At 37.3% G+C, this 22,645-nt stretch overlaps 1 protein-coding gene across 6 annotated transcripts in view; it reads left to right on the forward strand.

The window, feature by feature from the left end:
• The window catches only part of DIP2C (DIP2 acetate--CoA ligase C (putative)), a 370,070-nt gene that overhangs the window by 201,901 nt on the left and 145,524 nt on the right, over positions 1–22,645 (forward strand). For 4 of the 6 annotated variants that reach the window (XM_060683680.2, XM_060683684.2, XM_087893042.1 and 1 more), the window contains exons 2-4: positions 10,214–10,285; positions 15,461–15,634; positions 21,881–21,991. In XM_060683680.2, coding sequence (XP_060539663.1) covers positions 10,214–10,285; positions 15,461–15,634; positions 21,881–21,991 — 357 coding nt within the window. The remainder of the gene's footprint in view (positions 1–10,213; positions 10,286–15,460; positions 15,635–21,880; positions 21,992–22,645) is intronic. The other 2 variants (XM_060683695.2, XM_060683689.2) reach the window with 1 other exon arrangement.

Consider the following 22,645-nt stretch of genomic DNA (forward strand, 5'->3'; position numbering starts at 1 on the left):
CAATTGTAAGCAAATAATTATAAGGCCTATTTTTTATTTCCATTCTTTTGAGCTAATTTTCTCAATATATGTGGGATATTATTACATAGACATAATATACCTTGATTTAAGCAAAGTGCTTGACAGAGTATTATTGATTTATTTACATTTTGATTATCAGAATAGAGAAATGGGAGATGGATGACATGGCAATTATGTGGCTGAATAGATGGATATATTTTCAAAGAGTTCTGGTAATAGCAATCTTAGTAGATTCTTAATAACTCCAATTATCAAGTGGAATGCCATAAGATTCAGTCCTGCACCCTGTCCTCCTTATTTTTATTAATCCTTTGAATCAGAATTAAGAAGTGGGGGGAAACTTTGCCACTTGGACAAACTTTATTTATTTTATTTATTTATTAGAATTTATCAAACAAAAACGATAACAAGAATAAAAATACAGTGACAGGAATGATAGGCACATTGGTGCACTTATGCACACCCCCTCTACTGACCACTTAAGTATGATGTAAAGTCCACAGAAGTCAATTTGTGACTGAAACTTTGAAACTTTGTAGCTGAAACAACTGAATCAGATAGAGCATTCTAGACTTCGACAACTCTATTACAGAAATCATATCTTTTACTGTCAAGTTTAGAACGATTTACATTTAGTTTAAAGCAGTTGTTAGCACGTGTATTATTGAGATTAAAACAAAAAAAGTCATTTACAGGTAAAACATTACTACGTATAATTTTATATGCAATACCTAGGTCTGACTGCAAGCGACGCAGTTCTAAGTTATCCAAACTGAGAATTTCGACCCTAATAACATAGGGAATTCTATTGTGTACAGAAGAGTGCAAGTATTTCACTTTTCTCATGAAATACTTCTGAACCTGCTCAGTTGTATGGAGGGGAATATGGAGGGGGATAACTAATACCCTAGAAGACAGATATCAAATTTAAACCAATCATACTAAGTTAGAAAGATAAATTGAAAATGAGAGAGCAAAATTAAATAGGGACAAATGCCAACTTCTTTACTTAGAAAGGGAACTATATAAGGAAAGCCTATCCTGGTAATAAGCCTTTGGGGTCCATCTGAAAATGTGATTTTATTTATAAGTCATTCCCACCTACAGTACCTGTTATTTCTGGGGCCAACTTCTCTTGGTAGAATTTGCTCTCCTAGCATAATCTTTCCAGGAAAAGATGTATGGGAACCCAACCCATAGGGAATCAGAAGGTGGAAACCCAGAAAACAGCTTTTTCAGTGGCGTTGTTATTCCAGTGAAACTACTGACTCCTTAGTCCCTAGGAAGCATTTGGAGAATTTCCCGTTCCTTTTGGGGAATGAGATTGGAAGATAGATTTAAAAAGCTAGATATTTGGATTTCACTGATTATTTTGATATACTCTTGAAAGATATCTATGATATGTGGCATACAAATGCAGTAATTGTGAATAGATAGATAGATAGATAGATAGATAGATAGATAGATAGATAGATAGATAGATAGATAGATAGATAGATAGATAGATAGATAGATAGAATTCTTTATTGGCCAAGTGTGATTGGACACACAAGGAATTTGTCTTTGGTGCTTATACTACTACTATTACTACTACTACTACTATTACTACTACTACTACTACTGATCATTGCACAGTCAGCCAGATGTTCAGAGTGGGTTTGGCATTTTTGTCTACCTGTCCAGTCCTTACCAAGGACCTGAGATAGGCAGAGTTGGATGTTTGATGGTATTAACAGATATTGTCGCAGGATAAAAGCTTCCAAGTAAAGCCGCTTTCCGCAATTCACTGATGGCGAATTTGTCAATGCCAATGGTACTCAAATGGTGCTCCAGTTGTTTTGGAATTGCACCCAAAGCGGCCATTACTATTGGTACTAACCTTGCTTGCCTTTGCCACAGTCATTCTATTTCTATTTGTAGGTCTTTGTGTTTTGTTATCTCCTCTTCTTGTCCTGTCTCCAGGCACTGCCACATCTACTATCCAGACAACTTCTTCCTTCCTCCCTCCCTCCCTCCCTCCTTTCCTTCCTTCCTTCCTTCCTTCCTTCCTTCCTTCCTTCCTTCTTCCTTCCTTCTTCCCTCTTCCTTCCTTCTTACTTCTTCCTTCCTTCCTCCCTCCCTCCCTCCCTCCCTTCCTCCTCCCTCCTTTCTCCTCCTCCCTCTTTTTCTTCTTCTTCCCCCCTCCTCCTCCACCATCTCCGAATCCATCATCAACATCATCACTATCAAAATTATTTCCCATTTTTGTTGCTGATATAGCTGTACAGTGTTGATTTGAACTGAGTAAATATCCAGGGAAGAGATGAAAGATAATTTTTCCAGCAGCTGGGAAAAAATAGACTTTTTTAAAAAATCTGCACTTCAAAGATAACCCATCAGCCATATAAAGAAATGAAAGGGGAGGATGACATTAGGAGTGATCCTAATGGGTGTAAAATTCCAAAAATGGAAGTGATTTGCTTTCATTACATAAAGTGTCTGTTTAAGCTTCAAATAAAAGAAATAAACATTGAGAATGGAAAGCTTAGTTTAACCTGTTAAACTAAGTTCTGTTTATATCACAGTAAGCTACGAAAGCCATGTGGTACAAATGCTTCTTTCTTAAGGAAATTCTCAAAGGACCAATAGACCACACAGTGATCATGGCAGAGAATACTTACATTTGATGAAATGCATTTGCCATTCTGGCTTTTAGCCAAGAACATGGTACTTTAGTCTGTCATCTGATTGCCCAAATATTAAAATCTTTCACTAGAGAACCTAGATAAGTGGATGGATAATCCTCCCCACCCGTTAGTTCAGTGAAGTTTCTATATGGTGGCAGTGAGATTCATGTTAAATTGTCCTGAACCAATGGAGGATTTAAGACAAGGAGAAAAATTGGAAAATTGGCCAAGCTGATGTTGAACAGGAGATTGGTCAGGGTATATAGGAACTCCCGTTCTTAATTTTCAGTTTGTGGCATATAACAATCAAACTTTCTAACCAAACAAGTATATGACTAAAACAGTGTTTCTCAATTCTGACAACCTTATGATGTGCAAACTACAATCCCCAGAATGATGAATCCCCTATGCTGTGGAGGAGAATTTTGGGAGTTGAAGTCCATACATCATAAAGTTGCCAAAGTTAAGAAACAAGGTAAAAAGTAAAATTCTCTTTAGTGTTGCCTCTTAATAGATATGATAAGACGAGTTGGCAGAAAATTAGATGCTCATTATTAGATATTGATTGCTAAAGATACAAGAATCAGGCTTGTATGTGTATAATTACATGTGTGTGCATGCATGGTTTGGAATAGTTTTAAATATGATCAGTGAAAGTTGTTTTCCTCTTTTTTGGGTGCATTTCGTTAATGGGATAGAAAAGGGGATTAAAATTAAAAATGCTGGCCTTTTTGAGAATTTTGACATGAATCGTATATTCTAAATTTCAGACTCTTTCATTCATCTATTAGAGAAAAAAGGAAAGAAAAAGAACATACACACAAAAAGAAAAGAAACAGGCCCTAGGTAAATAAGAGAAAAATGTAAAGAGTTTTGAGCTATGGTAAATTCTTTTGCAAAGAAGGCAACAACCAGTTTGGCCTCGTGCTGAAGGCACCAAGTTGGAAGCCAGGAGATTGTTGAGTTCTAGTCCTGCCTTGGTTGGTTGGTTGATTATGAGCCAATCACAAGGAGATTGCAAATTCTAATCCACTGTAGGCATGAGGATGGCTGGGTGGCTTTGGGCCAGTCACCTTCACTCAGCTCAACTTAACAGTACCTCATAGGATGGTTGTTATGTGGAAAATAGGAGGAGGGGGAAGTATTATATATATTTGCTTCCCTGAGTTATTTGTACAAATAATAAAAGTGGGATATAAATAAATAAAAATAAATGTGGTCCCTATTATATATTTTTACTATTCAAAGTGATGTTATTCTAATATTCTGATTCCCCCCCCCCATTTATTTGCCCAAAATGGGTGATATTCAGACTAAATAAATACATAAATAAATAACTTTATTGTCATTGTACGTATATACCCAGTATATCCATACAACAAAATTCACTTAACACCCAAAGACCAGGTCCAACACACATAACAATCCCCAAACACACTCCCACCCACCATAATTCTTCACCCTTAAGCCACTCAAACATCGACACAACAGACCAAGTAATATTGTCCAACAGCTCACTGATGGTGGCCCTTTAGTTCATTGTTGAGTGCAATTATAGCTCTGGGATAAAAACTATTCAGAAAACATGTGGTCCGAGTTTTAATTGTTATGTATCTTCTGCCAGAAGGCAACAGTCCAAAAAGATTGTAAGCAGGATGGGAAGAGTCTCTGAGAATGTTATGCAATTTTCTCAAACAGCGAGATTTGAAGATGTCGTCCAGGGCTGGTAGCTGGAGTCCAATGATATTCTGGGCAGTTTTAATGATTCTCTGTAGAGCTTTTTTGTCCGCTACAGAGCTGCTCCCATACCATGCAAGAATGCCCTATGTAAGGACACTCTCAATGGTGCTGCGATAATAGGACAGAAGTAAATGCTGAGATAGATTTATTTTCCTGAGCATTCTCAGGAAGTACAGGCTCTTCTGTGCCTTCTTCACAAGCATGTTAGCATTCATAGTCCATGAGAGGTCCTCCGAGATATAAATGACTATATAAATGACTATACTGGAAAAGAACTGATCATGAATCATTTTTCAGATTTAAGGGTGGAATCCAAATACCTCATAGTTCATCCATACCTCTAATTTTATATGTGTTCTGAATATTGCTATAATAATAATAATAATAATAATAATAATAATAATAATAATAATAATAAATATTAGAAGCAAATATTTGTAGTTCAGAGTTGAACTGTGGCATCCTTGGTGCTCTCAAAGTTTGATTGTTTTTTTGTAGACATTTCATTACCCTAGTTGGATTCCACAATAACAACCGTCTAACCCAGAAGTCTTCAAACATGGCAGCTTTAAGACTTGTGGACTTCAACTCCCAGAATTCTCCAGCCAGCATAGCTGGAGAATTCTGGGAGTTGAAGTCCACAAATCTTAAAGCTGCCAAGTTTGGGGACCCCTGGTCTAACCATTGCTCTTGAAACCCCTTGATGTCAAGAGTCATTTACTGGATAGCTTTCAGAGGGTCATTTTAGTAGTCCAAAAGCCTCTTAAAGATGTACAATCAGTCTAGTTGTTGATCTGAATGTTGGCTAGGCTGCAAAGTACATCTCTCTCGGTTTGGGTGTGTTTTTCCCCCTCTCAATGCGTTTCTGCAGATTGCTTCCTTCAAGCTGTAATCCCTTGTCTCCTTGTATATTTTTGGAAGGGCAGACGGAGAGAGTCTGCATCATCAGTGAGAGAAATCAGTGAGTCATAGCACTCATTTATGAGGAACGTTGTTTCATTCGAATCTCTCTTGTCAAGAAGCTGACAGTGAATTTGAGTCATTGGCAGAAAACAAGCTGTATAGCAACTTGACTATTTGGAGGATAAAAATAGATTGGGGGGATGGAAGCTGACTTTCGTCTGAAATCCTCAGACTTTGGGATATAAGTTTCTCTCCCCCTCCCCCACATCCATATTATGGTTTCACGATCTGCATATGCTTGAATCTTGATTAAAACCAGTTTTGTTTTCCATCTGAAGATGTTTGTGTTTAGTTAAATCCTTATGTGGAGATATTCAACAACTCTAGGGCAGTTCCAGGGTGGTGTCTCCCAGATTTCTTATTGTTGACAACATTTTTATTTTTGAATTATTACTGGGGAGTTTTGCTTTCTTTCTGCCAAAATAAATGCTTTTGGGGGAGGGGAAAATGAGTTAGAATGATCTAATAGGAGACTGTACATTCTACAAAGTTGATTATGTTGTCCATTTGGCTGAAAGATTTTCTTTTTTCTTCAAATTTTATGGAATTTGAAGAAAAATTCTGGTAGAGAACCTTCATACTATCTGCTGCAACTTTACGGTAGCCTTCCCAACCAGCAATCTCTAGACATAGAGAATTTCAGCTCATACTTACCAATCAACTCAACAGGAATTATGGGAGCTTGAAATTTACCTCATATGAAGGTTGAAGATCTCCTTAGGAACTGAACCTGTGGTGTTCCAAAAACAAAAGTAGGCCCTCTACTATTCATCTTCCCTATTTCAACCTATTAAATATATTATTAGTAGTAGTAGTATAAAATCACATACACAGTTTGTTATGCACATTATGCCTAGAGAATTTGCACAGAGTATTTTGCAACAAGCAAGCAGCTCTCAGTTATCTCTGAAAATATAGTATGCTGCTCATGTGTTAAGTTTTCTTTGAAATACGGTTGCCAAGAAATTGATAAAATTGATGTTATTTGTTTAGTGACGTTTGAAATTACAACGTCACTGAAAAAAGTGATTTAGGATTGTCTTTCACATTTAGGACTGTTGCAGGATTCTTGTGGTCACATGGTCAAAATTCAGGTGCTTGACCACTGGCATGTATGTGTGATGGTTGCAATGTTCTGGGGAAGCTAGATTCACTTAATAGTGTTACTAAATTACTAACAACTGCAGTGATTCACTTAATAACTAGATTAGATTAGATTAGAATTCTTTATTGGCCAAGTGTGATTGGACACACAAGGAATTTGTCTTTGGTGCATATGTCTCAGTGTACATAAAAAGAAAAGATACATTTGTCAAGAATCATAAGGTACAACTCTTAATGATAGTCATAGAGTACAAATAAGCAATCAAATCATACTAGGAAACAATATAAATCATAAGGATACAAGCAACAAAGTTACAGTCATAAAGTCATGAGTGGGAGGAGATGGGTGATAGGAACAATGAGAAGATTAATGGTAATAGTAATGCAGACTTAGTGAATAGTTTGACTGCGTTGAGGAAATTATTTGTTTAGTAGAACGATGGTGTTCAGTAAAAAACTATCCTTGTGTGTAGTTGTTTTGGTGTGCAGTGCTCTATAGCGTCGTTTTGAGGAGTTGAAACAATTTATGTCCAGGATGCAAGGAGTTTGTAAATATTTTCACCACCCTCTTTTTGACTCGTGCAGTATCCAGGTCCTCAATGGAAGACAGGTTGGTAGCAATTGTTTTTTCTGCAGTTCTAATTATCCTCTGAAGTCTGTGTCTGTCTTGTTGGGTTGCAGAACCAAACCAGACAGTTATAGAGGTGCAGATGACAGATTCAACAGTTTCTCTGTAGAGCTGTATCAGCAGCTCTTTGGGCAGTTTGAACTTCCTGAGTTGGTGCAGAAAGAACATTCTTTGTTGAGCTTTTTTGATGATGTTTTTGAAGTTAGGTGTCCATTTTAGGTCTTGAGATATGATAGAACCTAGAAATGTGAAGGTCTCTACTGTTAATATTGTGTTGTCTAGTATTGTAAGAGGTGGTACTATGGGAGGGTTTCTCCTAAAGTCTACTACCATTTCTACAGTTTTGAGTGTGTTCAATTCCAGATTGTTCTGGTCACACCACGAGGCTAGTTGTTCAACCTCCCGTCTGTATGCAGATTCATCATTGTCTTGAATGAGACCAATCACTTTTGTATCATCTGCAAACTTCAGTCGTTTAACAGATTGATCGTTTGAGATGCAGATAACTATGACAAGAAAGATCATAAAATGGGGAAAAACTCACTTAACAACTCTCTTGCTTACCAACAGAAATTTTGGGCTCAATTGTGGTTGTAAGTCGAAGACTGTCTGTATTCTCAACTCTGCGATTGGATTCTTCCACAGGTCCACTGAAGTGCCAGTCTTACAAACTTTCAAAAAATGCATCAGCTATTTTCTCCCACTATTTTTTTTCCTAAACATCATGAACTTCCAAAAATGACTTAATTTATGTAAATTTGTTTTTCTTCAAAATGTCACAGTGTAGAGTACTTATTTAGAAATTATTATTATTTTATATGTCAGAGGAATCTATGCAGATGAATTGTCTGGAAGCTGAGTCATGGCAGCTGGACTTCTTTTTCTCGTTGGTTCAAAAAGTTTTCACTGTTTTATCCAAGTAGTTTCTTCGGTTTTCTATGCAGATGCTTTGAGACTTTTCAACTACATGAGCAAAGTTTGTTGGTGAAACTTGCTGTGTCTAGAAAGAAGATCCACAGTGTATGGATTAAAAAATCAAAATGGCTGTCATAGATGGGGTTCACCTTCATCTAAACTTACTACTAACAATTTCCAAATGGCTATAGCTATGTGGGTATGAACATGAAAAAGGTGAAGCCCTGTTTTTTTCATGTTCATACCCACATAGCTATAACCATTTGCAAATTGAGATACTGTTAGTAACCATAATGGTGGGCCTTCTCTGTGCTACTCTTTGTCTTCATAACAGTGTGTCATTCTTTTCCTCCCTCTTGGAATTAGAAGAGCTCAAAGCAGGGGTGAAATTTTCTTACCCTCCCTACCGGTTTGCCAATGTGCGCTTACTCCGCTCGCCCACGCCATCATCTCCACATGCTTAAAACGTTGCAGAAAAGCAATGTCATGACATCCATGCAGGTGGGCGGAGCCTCCCACAGCCGCCGCTACCAGTTCACACGAGCCGGATAGAACCGGCTGGATTTTGCCCCTGGCTCAAAGGCACTTGGAATGTAGGGAGGTCACGGTTTTTTTTTCTCCTAATAAGCTTTTGGTGACTGAAGTAAATATCCTCCCTGCCTTTTGTGATTGTTTATGCCTAGAGTTTTTCTGATGCAGTTGGGTTAATGGTTATTAATTCCTGAATTAAGATACAGGTAGTCCTTATCTTACAACAGTAATTCTGGCCTAAATTGTTTTTGCAGTCATTAAGCAGGTGACCACATGATCGGAACCAATTTTATGATATTTTTTGTGCTGGTCATTGAGAGGCTGGGTGTTTTACCCACTGGGTGTTTTTGTTGGAAACCAGAAGTAAACACCAGAAACTGGCAAAAAACCATTGAAAATTGTAGACACATAACAGTGGGATGCTGCAAACAGCTGTAAATGTGAGCTGTTTGCCAAGTGCCCAAAATGCGATCACATGTCTCTCTCTCTCTCTGTGTGTGTGTACGTGTGTGTGTGTGTGCATTCAGTTGTCATAACTTGGAAATTGGGTCATAAGTAGCTTTTGGAAAATCCACATTCTTCAAATAGTCACTAAGGGATCAGTCACAAATCAAGGATTAAATTAACTGTATGGACTGTAGTCACTATTGTTATGGATGTGCTGAGTACCCTGCTTAGAGCAATTGAAGCAACAGATAAATAATCAAGAAAGAAAAAGAATAAAGTAGGATTTCAAAGTTTTAAAGTAGTTTGCCACTGAATGGAAATTACTGGAAGCCATAATTGGAGAAAGCCACTTATATTCATTTTCAGACTGAATGACTTACCTTATTGCCCCACCATTTTATAAATAAATTTGTTGTCCAATAAATTTGTTGAGGCTCTGGGACTGGAGCTTCCCAAATTTTCAGACAGCTCAAGATCAGCATTTGGAGAATGCCAGGAGGAGCTGCTAGTGATCAAAGCCTGCCAGAGTGTTGTCAATTAATGCCCTCGTCTTTATTTTTTGCTTTTGGTGCATCTCAGGACATAGTATTTGGTCTGTCAAAAAAAATCATCTCAACCGTATGGCTGAAGGGATAGAAATAGTATCTTTTTATAGCCTGGTCTTGAGAAGTTTGATGCAATTGATGCTTTGCATTTTTGTCTTCAAGTAGCTCTTAAAAGCTTAGCCAAATGTTTATACAATACTATTATTTGAATGGTGTACCAACCATTCCAAATCTTTTGTGCATCCTTCATGCTTGATTAAAGAATCCCATTAATAGTGGTGGAAAATGCTAATTGGCAATGTCCTTTGCCAGCCATTACCGGCTCAAATATCCTATATAATCCATTGTTGATTAACAGAATGAAAGCTGCTGTATTTTTATAAAACCGAATATCGCAATGACAATGCAGCCCTCTGAATCTTGGACCTCCACAACTGGTAGAAAACTACACTGGGAGTTTAGTTGCCAAAAATGGCTACAACTTAAATGATCATTTCCAGGCAAAATGGAAATAATATATTTTCAACCATTTATTCATTATGATCATCAAAACAAACAGTGGCACAGAGAGAAAGCATTTACCTTCTTGGCTTGAGTGGATGAGTTCTTTCCTCATTAAAGCTTGTCTTGATTTTCTTCGCTTTCTTTGGCAGGTGACATCACACAGAAGGGCTATGAAAAGAAGAGATCAAAATTAATTGGGGCCTACTTGCCACAACCTCCAGGTACGTAGAAATTTAAAATCAGTGCATGGAACTGTCATGTCTATTAATCATTACAACAATCTGTTAATGTGCATCGTAGAGAGTTTATTATCTGGAGGCACAAAAGAATCTGTCACTATTGTGTAATGTGTGTCAGTTCTTCCCACTAGCTAGTTCTTGTGGACAAATGTTTGTCTCCTTGTTTAAATATATCGCCTAGGTGTCCATCTCTTCTCATTCCCATCCCAGTTTCATAACAATAGCACTAGCACTTAGGTTTATATGCTGCTCCATAGTGCTTTACCGCACTCTCTGAGCGGTTTACAAATGTCAGCATATTGCCCCCAGTAATCTGGGTCCTCATTTTGCTGACCTCAGAAGGACGGAAGACTGAGTCAACCTTGAGCTTGGTCAAGGATCGAACTCTTGGCAGTGGGAAGAGTTAGCCTGCTAAACCGCACTCTAACCACTGTGCCACCACACAACAATAGGAATCACATGGTAAATGGAGCTAGATGAGATTGTTGAAAAGTATTGAACTATTTTCAACTAAAATTATGGAAGTAAATAATATCTGGCCATATTTTAATTATTTCAAATTTAAATCAACAAGCTTTTATTTATTTATATTTCATATTTCTAAACTGCCCATCTCCCTCAAAGATATTTTCCTAATGAAATGGATATTTCCAGAAGTAGGCATTGTGAGCAGAATACGTCTATAGAATGTGTCAAAATGTTATAAAATTTGGAACTGAGTAAAATCTTTAAAATACACACCATTGGAAGGAATGCTACCTCATTCATGACAAACAACCTTCAAAATTACTGGCCTGAAAAACATCTGTTCACACAATCTCTGTCTTAAGTGGACCCAGTTTCACTTAATTGACTCTTATTTAGTCCATCATTACCTTCTAAGGAATATCCACAGATTTTGGACAAAATGAGAAAGGAGAGATAGATTATCAAATCCATTCTCTAGACACTGCACTCCAACTATTGAACAATACAAGAGTAAGTCTAGAATCCCTCCATAGATGACATTTGAGCACCCTGGAGCCAAAGAGAAATTTCCCCTTGCCTTTCTCTGGTGGTGGTCTTATAGATAGGAATGAAACTCCTGTAACCCATGTCCTTTCAGTTTTAGGGACAGCACATCTCAGATCAACTGTGTTCTAATTATTCCTCCCTAATCTGTTGGATCTGCTTCTTCCAAAACTGCCCAGCTGCTTAGCGTGGCTGAGGAATCTTGGAAGAAGTATTTAAAATTCAACTGGAAAGTGTCCAATTGGACAAGGCTATCTCAGTTATCAGTATTTAGGACAAATGACAACATTCACCTTGACGCATTTCCCTGTGGTCCACATAACAGTAGCAGAAATTAAATAGTGAGAAATAGGTGATTATTTCATTCATAATTAATGCAGTGAAATTTCTTTGTTTGGCTCTGTGGTATGGATTAATCAGTCAACTCTCAAAAATCAAATGTATGATATATATTTTTTTATAGCTGAAGGTATCTAGCCAGGCATTAGAAGGGTTTTAGTTGCCTGCTGGCCAGTTTTTTTTCTGCACTTGCAATTATAGCTGTTTATAGAGTCAAGGAGGTGGCAGAGGGCCAGGTAAGAAAGTAGAGGATTTCACCTGGTACCATAGCAGAGTATAAAAACTTGATGTACCACCAAACCCTTAATAGTCAACTGCAAGCAATGAGTCATGGACAGCACAAAACTCCAGCTGGCACAGTAATTGCTTGACTTCACTAATGTTCATCGATAGGGTGACATGATGGGTAGGAAGTTCTCCAATTGTGCCAGTACCATTTTCTCTTACAAAGCAAATAACAAATGCAGAATCCAAATCAAAATAAGGACACTAGCAGAGAAGAATAGGTATATTCAAGTCCAACTCCCTTGGGCAGTGATTTGAACTAGAAGACCTCCAAGATCCCTTCTAGCCCTATGATTTTATGATTCTATGAGTGTCTTCCCCTTCCCTGTATGATTCCTGAGTGCAGTAGTCCATCTTTCCTGCCCTACATAAATAAAATCTGTTCAGAGTACTATTAGTTGATCAATGAGGTCTGATTAGGTTTGGTCGCATTCCTTACCCTGTCTTTCTCCCTTAATGGTAGAAAGAAAAACTCAATAATGGAGCAAAATGCTTTATACAAGCATGCATTTATAATTTAAAAGAAAGTTACAATAATATAAATAGATCTCTATATGTCTTATTATAGAACAGGAGCAAGGGACAGTTATACATAGGATTATTTCCATATGCATAGAAGCCAAGGCTAAATGGCCTATTTCTTCCTGCTTTATCCTCTTATTTTCCCACTCATGTCGGCAGGTGAATGAGTCAGACTAGCTCAGTACTGCATGGCATCTGAATCCAGGATGAGGTTTTATTGCACCCAGACAAGCAGGATTATTAGCTGGTTTTAAAGGAGCTTTGTCGTTTACTTATAAATCCTGCCTTGCTTGGACATAATATAATCTAGGAATTTGAATGTCACGCTTCCGTAATCAACATGTAGCTCTGTATGGATGAGGGAAGCAAAATGTGGGTTCAAAAAAGGTTGCATGGACTCACATTGTGGATTTAATTGCTGCAGGAACTCTTCCATTAGTCTCAAAAGGTTTCACTAAGATTTCCCAAACAAGGCAGTATCAGGATTTTATTTCAGTTCTTCTCCAAATATTTAAGAAGGCTTTTGAAATGTATGTATTCCCCAGAACCTGTGACACCATAGCATCTAAGTCAGGGGTTAGAAAAGGAGGGTCTGGAATCAAAATTGTCCTTCTGAGAGATGCTGTATTCTTTTTCTCCATTGTGGTGGAACCAGCAGCCAGGCATGGATAGTGCTCACTTAATTTTCAGAATTTCCTCCGTCTGACAAAACTAGTTTTGGATTAAAAAATTTAGATTTACATTGACGTTTCTAGTCCTCAAGGCCAATTAACTTTTAGATTATGATTCCCCAGAAAGAATATACATATGTATGTGTATGTATATAGATATGTACGTATGTATGTATGCATGCGTATAAAACTAGAGAGCAGCCGATTGGCAAGGCTGCACTAGAGTAAAATATGCACATAGATTAGAAAAAAATAAAACTGTGCATGTTTGCTGAACAGGCATGCACAGTGCAAACAGACATATTATCTACACATACATAAATATAATAATATGAATTATCCTTATATTTTTTGGCTTCAGTGTTTATTATAGTCCTGTCTTAACAACCACAATTGGGACTGAGAACTCAATCACTAAGCAATGTGGTCATAAGCAGAATATTGCATGATTGCACTAAACTTATGGATATCATTTCCGTTAATGTATATCAAGCAAAGTATCAACATCCACTTGTAATTTTACTGCTAGTTTCTCCATGGATTCTACTGGATGGAATTCAGCTGTGATGTGCAAGTGGCCATAACGCAACCATGAGATTGTGAGACAATCATAAATGACCACTGGTTACAGAATGCCCAAATTTTAATCACATAACTGCAGGGGACACTGCCATAGCCATAAATGCAAGGACTTCTCATAAAGTTACCTTCTCATTGCCGTCATAACGTTGAGCAGCCGCTTAGTAGATCAGTCATTAAGTGAGGAGTACTTGTATATGTGGAGGGGAAGATCTTGCCAGTATAGTGTTGTGTAGTGCCATGAAGCATTTACAGTCTGATCTCCATGTCATGTAGAGACAAATAATAAGCTCTAAAATAACTTTCACTTGAATTTACATAGTTTCCAGGCTGCAATCTGGAAGATCACAAGTGGGAGTTTACAAATTTAGTATTCTTCCAAACCAAGTGTAGAGAATATGACATTTTTAGCATTAGCCACATAGAAAATTAACTTAGAAAAGACCACTCCATATGCAAAACCATTTCATTATTTGAGCCCTACTTCTCTCATTTTAGAGGTTAAGCCATGAACAGAATATACAAAGGTCAAAATCTGTCCTTCAGAGGAGTCCAGAAATCTATTGGCAATTAATTATTTTTAAGCTAAAACAATCACAATTTTTGTAGCGTTATTTTAAGAAAAACAATTTTGTTTGCCAAAAAATTCAAAATCCTATCCTTAAGAAAATATCATATAATTTACCTATCCCCCCTATGGAAATAAAGCAGATATTTTTCATAATTTGTTTTGCTTTTTGGGAGGCAATTCACACACACACTTTTGCCAGTCTGAAGTAAAAGGATAAAAAAACTTGACTGATCATATTTTTCCTGAGACATCAAAAAACCTGCTGATAAACTCTTTCGACAGCTTCGCATTTGTATTCTTCTAGCATTTTTACTCTTTAAAAAAAGTGTGATTGCTAGAATACTAAGTTCAGCCTCTGCTAACATATTCTGTAGAGTTTCTAAGATTCCCTGCCAAATTTATGGACTTTGTCCTGCATTAGCTATTTCTGCTAAAGCAAAGTTGGGAAAAATATGTAGGAGACGCCCCTGTGCGGTTCTCTCATTGTGTTATGCCAACAGAATGAGCAGCTGCTAAAGTTACACACTACTGCTTCCTAGAGCCAGGAGATTGTGTATTTGTCATAGTCTTTGTTCCTATATTTCTGTCTTCAGCACTTTCCAGACAAAATTGGTGTTTTCTTCAGATGAAACTTGCTTGCTTCTAGATTCTTCCAAAGGGGAGTTGCTCTGCCCATTTTGGGGATGATGTTGTTTTAAAGTGCCATTAGTTGCACTTCGAACACTATTTGCTATGATCTATTGGAAAATGCAATGTCAAATCGTTGGGAAAGTTTGGTGTTTTATATCTTTAAACCAAAACAATTTAATTCTGCATGTAATACTTTGGGTAAGGTGCCTTTACGTTTTGAGCAAACATACCCAAAATACTGGCTGTAAACCAAAAGGCAGCTCTTGACTATTTCAACATCCAGTCTTCTGGCTGCTGCTTTGTTGACCTTACAAACACCAATGTTGGCTTAGTGGGAAATTGATTATGTGGCTCTGTTTTACAATGTCTGTATATGTGTTTGTGTGTTTGGGGGCGGGGTGGGGATGTATGTATATGTGCAGGTACACCTGCTTTGGGACTTGTGTGTGTACATACTTCAACTGCATGGGGGCTGAAACTCCATCCGTGGCTGTAACAAATGTAAAAAAACTAAACGTGATTTAATTAGTTTTTTTCGAATTGTTACAGCGGCGAATGGAGCTGCCGCGGTACGGTGTAGACTGCAGCACAGTGAAGGGCCCGCAAGAAGGATGCACCGCACTAGCAACATTGGGGTCTGTGACATCCGGGAAGCAGCAGCTAGAGAGCGCACAGCACCGCACAGCACAGCAGCAAACCGTCCCCTCTTTTACTTTCGTTTTGGTGAGCACAATTGTACTTATGTTTATATATCTGTATATGTTTGACAAGAATTTTGACAGAAGGTGGTTGGATTTCATGGATACGGTGTGTGAAGGAAGTTACAGCACACAGAAAAGTGACATTTGCAATCCCAGAATTGCACACCCTTTGTGTGTTGTTTCACAATGTGCATCTAATACAGCTCCAGATACATTTGTGGATCTGCCAGAGTAGCAATATTCCTGAGAGAAGTTACAAACTTCTGAGAATTGGATTTTGCTCGACATTCCAAAGCCATCTCTGAAAGACAAGTGTTGACTTAGTCAAGGTCATTACTGCCAACTCATTTGCTACTTTGGGAAAAGAGGCTTGAAAAATGTGTCTTTTGCATAAATTATTGATCCACACATAAGTGTTTTAGAGTATTGTGTGAACCAAAGATTAGCAGTTTACTTAAAAACTATGGTTTTAGTGATATCTATGAAGGTCATTACTGCTTTTCTGCTCAGTGTTCTGAAAGCAAGTACCATATTCCATTCAAATGTAGAGCTCTCTGCATCTCTCTTTTCCACAATGTGCCAACTGAAGGACAATTCTGTATGGTCTTGCTTGGTAGCTCTATGACCTCTAATAAAGCATTCATCTACTACATAATCTGATTATATTTGAGATGGCATTGAAACATCTATTTTGAGGGTGTCCATTCCATAGATTTGATGCTGATTAATGATGGAAACAAACTAATTCATTCTTACCCTGCCTTGCTCCAGCATCATGCAAAATTTGTATGATGTGGCAGATGTAGCCACAGAAAGATGATTTTTTTTCAGCCATGTTCTCTGTGGGAGAAGTTTTTGTATATCCCCAACCCCCAGTCCACGGACTGGCACCAGTTTGCGGCATGCCAAAAACTGGGACTTGCAAACAAGCAAAGCCCATCCATGGGACACAGGCAGCACACAAAACCATGCCCCCTCCGGTCCATGGTAAAACCTCTCTGGTCCCTGTTGCTCAAAAGGTTGGGGGCCGCTGGCCTAAATTATAATTGGTGATAGGATTAGTTCAGAATCTATGTGTAGATTTCTGAGTGAGTTGCAGTCATTTATATATTTTTCTGATCTTTAGCAATAACTATTAGAGTTAGCTCAAGAACAACGTAGAACAATCCAGCCAGAATTAGGTTCTTTATTTGCTTACAATAGACAGAATCTTGCCAGACTAAACTCTTATTAATCTCACCCTAATGGCTATACCCTAGGAGATTCTAAGGAGCATCTATCCTAACTCTCTTCCTCTGTCTCCTGTCCATCTCTGGGCTCTGCTGTCTCTTGTATTCTCCCACTCCTTCTTCCCTGTAGTTCATTACACTAGATCCCCCTCCATAGGCACTATCTCTTTCAGTAATTGAAAAAAAAATCCCTAAATTATTCCCAATAAATGCTTGAATTTGGGAGTCTTCCCATGACTTCCATTCTCATCCATCCCAATCAGTTCATTGGGATGAAAATATGAATGATATATAGTAAAAAAAATACTTAGTTAAATCTGAATACTGCATGTCAGCCTCTATATTTGATGAAGGATTATGTCAACATACAGGTAGCCATTCAGTTATGACCATTTGTTTAACAATAGTTTGAAGTTATGACAGCCTGAGAAAAGGTTTTTGTCTTCAAAGTTACCACCACCTCACCACCCCTGCAATCACATGATCTCAATTTGCACACTTGGAACATCCCGTATGAATGTTTGGAATGGAATGTTTGATTGACACAATTGTCTTCAACATAAATTTAATGTGATTAGAGATGGAATCAACAGAACATGCACATACATACATACATTTAAAATGAACTTAACTAGAATAGTTAAAGAAAAGAATATTTCCATATTCTTATATCCATAAGTAAAGCATTCTAACAGAAAGCAGTTCATAGAAAAAGGAAAGGCAAAGCACATCAACAATCGGGAGTAAGTTCAGAGTATGCCTATCAAGAGGAGGGAAAGGTCTGGAAACAACCACTTGAAAGACCTGGGATGTTTAAATTGTGAAGACATGATAGCAGGCAATTTTTAGATACTTATGGGTTATTAAGTGGACAAGGGGGTGTTCTTACTCTCTGTTGTTCACAAAGCAGAACAATAACCAGTGGTTTGAAAATACAAGGAACCAAGTTTATGTTAGGTGTTAAAAGGAATAAACAGAACTTTGAAAACCTATTAGAATTTCTCCTACTCTTATATAACAAAGAGAGTTAAAAAGCAACAATACTGTGTTTCTTCCTCACTCCCTCCTGCCTTTGTGGATTAAGCTGATGTTTTCATAATAGCTGTTGCATAATTTCTTCAAGGCTACCTCCACTGTCTTCTACAATGCTATATTCTCTGTCTCTATAGAACTTGAGTCAGAGGCTGGAAATGTTCAAGCAGACGCTGCAAAGAGTAAAGCACTGAGTAGGTGGTTGGAGTAGGGATTAGATGATCTCTGATGTCTCTTCCAACTCTGATTCTATAAGAATTAAGATGCTGGGAGAGATGGGGTGTAAATATATATTATGTAGCTACCATTCTCCACTCGTAAATCCAATTTAATTGGTTCCAAATTTTATAAGAATCAAAACGTATTTTTCCTCAAACTAAAGCACTATTGTTCCATTAAGAGAGAGGCAGTATGAAAATACTGAAATAAAGATTGTTGTCTGAGATTCTCTTATTTTTGATCCCAGGTAATAGTTGTAGTTGCTGATTGTTCCTTTCCTTCATCTCAAAAGCACAGATAGTGGCAAGGGAATAAATCTTCCTTAAAACTCATTGGGTAGAAAACATTGATTGCTTATTGATTACTTCTTACTTATATGCTCAAAACTAGGGGCTAAGGCATAGCAATTTAGATTAAGAGATCCTTGGTTCGGTCTGCCTTGACTGCCATTAAGTCAGTATTCCTCATGTGAAGTTATTCAGATATGTTGATATCCCAGAGAGCAGTTAACTCCAAAATACCTAGTTGTATTAGGAGGTGTAAAGAAATGATAAGAATATAAGAAGAGTTGTCCTGGAATTGTTACGCTCCCTCTAAAGAATTCAGCAGTAAATTACAGATATTCTCATTTTATATAGCTCTTAAGTTTGGATATGGCTCACAGACACAGATTAATTAGATAAGAATCTTTATTGCAAGCAAGAATGGACTTAGGTGAATTAGTTGGTTGCTTTTCCCAGCAACAATCTTGTACACCCACTGTGATTTAAACTTCCATTTTCTTCTGGCCTTTCTCACAAATCAACAGGTTTCTCCTGACAGTGGTTACTTTTTAATTTAGTTCTTCTTAAATATTTTCGTAGTTCCCAACTTTGGCTTTTAGATATTCTGGCCCTCACCTTAACTATCAGCATTCTGTGTCATATAATGGCCTATCAAATGCATTTATGAAGCCAACTTATATGGGTGGACAGGCAAAATCTTTCTCCACTGTCATTTTTTAGTAGCAGTCAGAGATTCAAAAGATAGCCTTCAGTTATCAAGATTTATAGCCACTGATATCCCAATTTTTTTGAATCTATCAAATCCAAAGTAGTGATCATCACCATATATGATGGAAGTTTCTCTCTTTTTGGGTTTACTTTCACCTTCTTTATAGATTAAAAAAAGGTTTCAGAAGAGAATTCCTTTCAAATAATTGAACACTGGATGCATTACATTACCAATTAATTTATTGATTTTATATATTTATTTTCATCATGCATTTTCTAAACAAAAGACAAGTTAATTCAGTTTCCAGTTATATTCTGTTACCTTCTCATTGAGAGATGTGATAATTAACATTTTTCTAGCTGGGATGTGCAACGTGGAATTACTCTTAGAAAACAGATCAAAAGAGATTTCAAGGGAATATCAGTACATGATTTTACAAGATATAATCCTCCATGCAATGAATCTATAACTCTACAGATTGCCTTGTGCATTATTTATTTGCACAAATTTTATTCTGGAAAAAGCAATTCCATCTGACTAAAGGCTCCAGCACTATATATGCCACACAGGTAGATGATGTTTCTATGAAGATTACCTTCCTCTTGGTAACAATACTTCACTGAATTTTTGGAGTTTAATATTTGTGAGGGTTTTCTGTCTTATGCAAAACGGTCTGCATTCCAGAGACTTAATATTTTGTGTTCTATATTTACCCTGCAAGAAAAATAGGCTGTTTTTAAAAATTGCAACTGACTGGCCCTGCTGAATACCTAATAAAAGCTTGTACTGGACTTCCATTGTTTGAAGAAAACTTGGGAACCAGCCATAAAGTCATATTTATATCCCTTGTATATGGGAGAGAGGGGAAGAAGGTCCTATTTTGACCTTTAATGGAGGCAGAAAATTGAATTAGACATTTTCTATTTAAGGCTTCTTACCAGAGAAATGTGCTCATGTCATTGGAAAAAATGAATGAACCAGCAACTGACCACTCCATGAACGGGACACAAGAAGAAGATCCAGTTCCAAGGAGAATAAAACTGAGACTTACCAATTAATTAGATAATCTCAATAATCTCAGATTTATAGGATTCTAAGTATATCATAACGTATAAAAAAGCTGACTAATAGTTCTGTTTGGTAGTATTGACGCCAACCTCCAAGATTTCACAGCTGGAAATAGAAACTGAAATTGTACAAAGAGAAGAGATGCTGAGACTAGGATGCAAAAACTCATCCAGCTCATGGATTATCAGCCCACTTCAGTTGATACTTTGCCCATCTTTGCCTTATTGAAAATTATAGTGTTCTAATATTATACAACATACTGTCTCATTGGCTTGTAAAACTGAATAAGGTATTGCAAGACAAATAAAAATATTATACTTAAGTATAGAAACATCCTGTAGGTAAGAAGGAGAAATCCAATGATCATCTTTCATTTTTCATTGGTATCAAGTTGTAGGGTAGATAAACTATCTTCTAAATAAGCAGAGTTGTCTTTTTTGTCCCCTGTGGTTCTTATCACCATAGTATCTAATTTGTAGACCTAAAATAGAGCTGTCGCCTGCTCCAAGCGCAACCACATGATGCTCTTTGGAAAGAGCTGCTGAACTGATTATTTCAATTAGCTCGTATTTATTTTTAACCATTTGCCAGGACAGTACGGAGCACATAATCCATCACAGAGTTGTTTCTTGTTTCAACTCCTAACTTGCTTGTTTTTTATGTAACATACTGAATAGCCTAAATGCTCTTTGTTTGGAGATACTACCAAAAACTCTACCTCAGTATTCTTTCTCCTTTAATCAAATATACTGGGATCCATCTTCCTAAGGAATCAAAAGGTAGTAACATCTGGAGACAGCAGATGGGGTTCATTGAACTCAAGAGCTGGGAAAAGCTTGTTTTGGAAAGGCTCAGTGGGTATATTTTGATTTGATGCATAAAATCAACAGAAGTGCCTGGTGACTCTCTAGAGCTGCAGACCAGATGTAGTCCACAAGAATTCAGCACCTGGTTCATTCAGCACTTCATTCCCTTTTCTGCTGCAGAAGTGGAAGGGCAAATTGTTTATTTTCCACTGTCCATTATTTCAGCGGAGAAAGAACTGCCTTTCTCTGCTCAGGTGGAGCATAGGAGCAATTCTTCTCATCCTTCTTCTGTTTAAAGAAAGAGTTTCTTCCATTCATTCTGAAGATAGCAAGGGCGAGATTTTACGATTTTCCTTTTCTATCTAGAGCTCAAACCCAACCCATGAAAGAGACAATTCAAACTTTGGTTGATGTTTCACTTCTGGAGGCATCTGAATCAATGGCTTTTCCCTGTAATATGGACATTTATATGGTGTACTTTCACTTTGCAACAGTAAAAATGATTAGCAAACATTGGTTTATTTGACTCATAAGATATTTGATTATATACCAATGGAACATGGGCAAAATATCCTTTACTTGATGCTGCTGTTTTATCATTCTGACTCTACCAGACATTTTCTTGCTCCATTTCTGTTTTGTACAATTCTAGCATGACAGTATCCACAAAAGTGCATTCCCCAGAGTTGTTGTTCTGTAGCATTTTGCATATTTGTACTGCAGTTAATGGCAATAATGTGCATGCTTTGTTCACACCTTTGATTTTGAACAGTAAGTTATAAAATCCTATGTTGTAATAGAATTCTTGTCAACTTAAGCAGTTCAAAGTTTTATTTGCATCCACCGTATGCCATGTTTACCATAATTCTAAAAAATAATGCAACAGAATCTGATATTTTTTCCTTTCCTTTCCAAATTCAGGAGTGGATCAAGCATTGCCACAAGAACGCCGAACACCAGTAACTCCATCCTCCTCCTCTCGATACCATCGCCGTAGATCTTCAGGGTCACGAGATGAACGCTATCGATCAGGTGTGTACCACAACAAAAAAAAAACATTAGAAGGGACTATCTGTAGCTCAGGATTATTCCTTGGTTGAATCCTTGGTGGAATCTGGTTGTTTGCTTACAGATGTTTCATTACCCAGCTAGGTAACATCATCCATTCAATGATTGTAGGGTTTGGGATGTGTGGAGATGATTTTATGTAATCAGGTAATGAAATGTTTTGCAAGCAAACAACAAGCACAGAGAGCACCAAAGACTTCACAGAAGAAATCTCTTTTAAAGAGCAGTAGAGAGATATAATCTTCTTGGTTAAACAATTGACTTCAACTACATCCATCTTTTAACCTTAGTCAAAAGACTCATGAAAAAAAAGGGCATATACAATATTGATTTATGAGTTAGTTGCACATTATACTTTAACTTCAGGAGAGTAAGGCAGCATTCAGGCTATTCTCTTTTCTATTCTACCCTTCTCTCTAGCTATTTCTTGTTGGGAAGCTTCCAATGAGAGAGTATGATTGTTCCAATATCATAGTGTCAAAGGCCAAGGATAGGGTTGGTCCAGTGTCTCCCGAGTCTTAACACAACACCTTGGCGCTATATGATTCATTCAAATCTCTCCTGGAAATATTAGATCTATCTTGGATTTTGGAGATATCAAATCTATCTTATCAAATC

This window comes from Pantherophis guttatus, chromosome 4 (genome assembly GCF_059756535.1).
Source record: "Pantherophis guttatus breed Tessera chromosome 4, ASM5975653v1, whole genome shotgun sequence".
NCBI classification, from domain to species: domain Eukaryota; kingdom Metazoa; phylum Chordata; class Lepidosauria; order Squamata; family Colubridae; genus Pantherophis; species Pantherophis guttatus.